At 29.4% G+C, this 4544-nt stretch overlaps 1 protein-coding gene across 1 annotated transcript in view; it reads left to right on the plus strand.

Annotated features, from left to right (window-relative positions):
- Positions 1–260: 260 nt before the first annotated feature.
- LOC108752431 (insulin-degrading enzyme-like) overlaps positions 261–4544 on the plus strand; it is a 7446-nt gene continuing 3162 nt past the window's right edge. Inside the window, 7 exon segments of the mRNA XM_018493236.1 lie at positions 261–462; positions 920–1420; positions 1505–1707; positions 2522–2770; positions 2896–3276; positions 3710–3819; positions 4186–4450. Coding sequence (XP_018348738.1) covers positions 261–462; positions 920–1420; positions 1505–1707; positions 2522–2770; positions 2896–3276; positions 3710–3819; positions 4186–4450 — 1911 coding nt within the window.

Consider the following 4544-nt stretch of genomic DNA (forward strand, 5'->3'; position numbering starts at 1 on the left):
GCTCTGAAGCAGCATATTGAACATTTAAAAATCATACATATGCTCTTAAGAAGTAGTCATAATTGTATTAGTTATAAGCACTACTGCAAAAAAATATTGTTTGTTGTTGTACAAAATTAATTTTGAATTACATTTAGAAGTTGAAAATAATGGAATAGCTCCGCTCTAATTTTAGAATACTTTTCAGCATTATTAATGCAATCCGATATAATAGATCAACAAATTCATGCATTCTTAAAATTTTTATTTGCATTTTCTTCATGCCTAGAAATCTAATTTCTGAATTTATTACTCCGATGACCAATATGTCGACTGTACGTGTGGAAAAGCGATATAATGATATAATAAAACAAAATAATGGCCGATTATATAGAGGTTTAGTAATCAGTAATAAAATGAAAGTTCTTTTAATAAGCGATCCAACAACTGATAAAAGTGCTGCTGCAATGGACATTAATGCCGGTAATTATATTATTTTGCTCGATATTTCTAGCGATTTTTACAAGAACATTTATATAAAATCATTTTGTATATATTATAAATTATAACAAATACAGGTTGCGGTCGATTTGGACGCTCACGCGCTTTAAACGCTTGTAATCATCCTTCTGTCTTTATCGTTCGTTAGACGACAAAAAGAATAGAAGTACTAAAGGCGTTGAAAGCAGCCAAATAGAGAAAACTGAACCCAAATCTTATGCATTCCATACGATTGTCCTAAGCCTTTAGGCCACGAGTCAATATTCTGACTTCTTTTTGTCGTCTATGTATATTTTTCTTAACTACTTTATATTGTTACTATTGTTATTATTTTCTGCTGGATTTAGTTGTATTTTATAATGTGATGGAACTAATATATTTTTATTAATAATTGTCAAATTTTTAATGTCGAAGTTTAGAGATAAAATATGTGTTACAGGCTCTATGTGCGATCCAGATGATCTACCTGGATTAGCGCATTTTTGTGAGCATATGATGTTCCTAGGAACGAAAAAATATCCTCAACAGAATGATTTCAAAAAATTTCTGTCACGGAATGGTGGTGAGTATAACGCATCAACAGGTTTAGATCACACTGTATATTACTTCGATGTAGCTACCGAGAAGTTAGAAGGCGCTTTAGATCGTTTTGCTCAATTTTTCTTGGCGCCTCTCTTTACGGAGAACTTAACTGAGCTAGAACTAAATGCCATAAATTCAGAATACGAGAAAAATGTAACAAGTTATGGAGCGCGATTTAATCAATTAGAGAGATCATCTGCGAGTTCAGACCATCCGTTTTCGAAATTCAACATAGGAAATAGAGAAACATTAGACACAATACCGAAACAAAAGGGTATTAATGTTCGAAATAAACTATTAGAGTTTCACGAAAATTATTATTCCGCAAATATTATGTCACTGTCTGTTCTTGGCAAAGGTATGACGATAATTTATTGAATCTATTTATGATAAGAACATCTGAAAACATTATCTTCTATTAGCAAATAAATTTTTTACTTAGAGAGTTTAGATGAACTCGAAAATATAGTAGTGGATTTGTTTTGCGAAGTACGAAACAACGAAATTGAAGTTCCAATATGGCCTGAACATCCATTTAAGGATGAACATTTCCGCACTATATGGTACATTGTTCCAATACGGGATATAAGATATTTAGACATTTCGTTTCCTTCGCCAGACATGCGTCAACATTACGGCTTTTCGGTAATACAATATACTTCTCCATTGGCTTTGATATTTTAAATAAATATTATATCTTATTGTTAGTTCTTTTTTTAAGTAATTACAAAACAAAACACTGAAACGAGAACAGTTATTTTCCGTAATTTTATGGAATACGAATCTGCTTTTTAAATTGTTCCATCACATTGTAATTTTAAAAAATTGACAGTTCAAGTTTTTTTGTCGTACAGTGTTTTGTATACATACTCACACACACACACACACACACACACACACGCGCGCGCGCGCACACACACACACACACAGTGTTTTACTCACACACACACGCGCGCGCGCGCAAAATATGAAAAATATAGAACAATGTTTCCAATGAAAGTGGAACGGTTTAGAGTGGGACGAGATATTTTATATTTTATTATGGCACATATTGACATAAAATATTAAATAACTCGTAAACTATTGGTTGTTTTGATATCACTACCTTAATACTTTTATATGCAGAATACTTAAAATAAAAGAATATCATATTGTATAAAAAAAACATACAATTCCATTTAAAAAGATGGAGACGATCTGTATATCTTTCTGACGTTTCCATCTACAAAAAATAACAATTTGACTAAAATACATCCTTATCGAAACCGTTCCACTCTTATTTGAAACATTTTTCTATATTTTTCATATTTTTCGAGATACTTGACTGGAGAAATTAAAATAGGACCTCTTGTATATATGTGTGTGAGTGTGCGCACATTGCGTGTGCATGTATGTGTGGTGTGTGTGCGTGCATGTACATGTGTATTTTTTTATATTTATTGTTAATTTTTCAATATAGCCTGAATATTACGTTTATTATTTACTTGAACATAAAGGAAAAGGCTCATTATTATCAGCGTTGAAAGCTAAAGGATGGTGTAACTTAATAGGATCTAGAATACATCCTTCCACCAGAGGCTTCCGTATTTTCAATATTAATGTCGATTTGACCGAAGAAGGTATTAAACACATCGAAGATATTGTTCTAATGGTGTTTCAATATATCAATATGCTTAAGTCGAAAGGACCAATCAAATGGATCTACGACGTAATTGACGAAATAAATTATAATTTTATGTAGAATGTCCGGAAAATTATGCTATCGCAATTTACCAGACATTTTGTATTTCAATATCGTATATTAAATATGAAATGCATTTTGTACATTTGCAGGAATATAAAAATATTGCAAATACATACTTTCGATTTAAAGAAAAATCTTCGCCTCTTATTTCTGTGAAATGTACGGTTCGAGAGTTGCAAGAAATCACCATGAATGAATTTGGTTGCGCGGTATCTGCATGGCGGCCGGACTTAATAGAGGAAATAATGGAATATTTGATCCCGCAAAATGTTAGGATTCATGTAACTGCAAAAGCATGTGAAAATATAGCTGATGAAATTGAAAGTTGGTATGGCACTAAATATAAAAAAGTGAAGATATCCAAGGAAATAATAAACACATGGAACTCCCCTGGCTTTAATGATGACCTGAAATTGCCTGTCAAGAATGAATTTATAGCAACTACATTTGATATCAAGCTACAAACTAATGTAATTAAAAATATTATTTTTTATAATATTAATTTTTTATTACATTATAATACTCACAGCAAAATCGTCATGGAGAGTAAACTATATCGTGAAATTTGATATGAAATAAATTTTAATTAATGTCAGAGTAACTTAAAACAAACTCTGTCTTTTTTATATACACATGTACAGTTTTTTTATAATAATATATGTGAAGTGGGTTTGAATAAATATTTTTGTACTAACTTTACAGAAGTATATGCCATGTCGATATTTAAAGATTAGTTTACACAACAGAAAGCTAAAAGTTCGTGATATAAATAAAAAAAACAACATGCAATAATTTTGGCGTTTATTTAATTGTACATAAAGTGGTTCTTTGGCCCATTTTATGCGATCTCATTATGTAAATATTTGCATGTCATTAAATATATTAACAAGTTAAATTTTACAGGTTGAAAAGTTTCCCATTATTTTAGAAAATACATCATTTGTAAGACTTTGGTATAAAAAAGACGATGAATTTCTTGTGCCTAAAGCTAAGATGATCTTCGCTTTCTTTAGGTATGTATTAAGTAATCGTGAAAGATATGTTGCTGCTCTAACGGAATATGTAATATTGAAATATTTTTAAACGCAATTTTGAAATAATCTGGTAACTTAAATGATCTTTATTATTAATTTACAATATGATGAGATTAGCAGATATTAATGTGTGTGTGTGTGCATCCCAAATATAATAATATTAAACTGATTATCGCACTAAAATTACTTTAAAAAAATAAACTTGATCTTGCAATTATAATTCTTATAATATTAAAGATGAGAATATTTAAAGTTATTTAAAGATGAGAATAAAATATAATTTCTTATAACAAAAAAATATTTTCTTTACTTATGCACAATGTTTGTTTGGTCTCTAATTTATAGCCCATTTGCCTCTATGGATCCCCTTAGTTGCAATTATACTTATATGTTTATTCAGCTGTTTCGTGATTCTCTTAACGAATATACATATGCTGCTGATTTAGCTGGTTTACGATGGGAACTAAATAATTTTAAATATGGAATAACAGTGAGTACATATATATAATAATAATAAAATATAATGTATATTATTTCAATAAATTTAAAGGTTTATTCGAATAAGTTCTTGTTCAATTTGTTATTAATATTAACAATGTTTAAAACAAATGCTATTTCGCATATATACATAAATATCTTATTTATAAATCATTTATTTCTAATGTATTATTCGTAAATATGCTCTATTCCTATGTAATAATATT

The sequence above is a fragment of the Trachymyrmex septentrionalis genome, unplaced genomic scaffold (genome assembly GCF_001594115.1).
Source record: "Trachymyrmex septentrionalis isolate Tsep2-gDNA-1 unplaced genomic scaffold, Tsep1.0 scaffold60, whole genome shotgun sequence".
NCBI classification, from domain to species: domain Eukaryota; kingdom Metazoa; phylum Arthropoda; class Insecta; order Hymenoptera; family Formicidae; genus Trachymyrmex; species Trachymyrmex septentrionalis.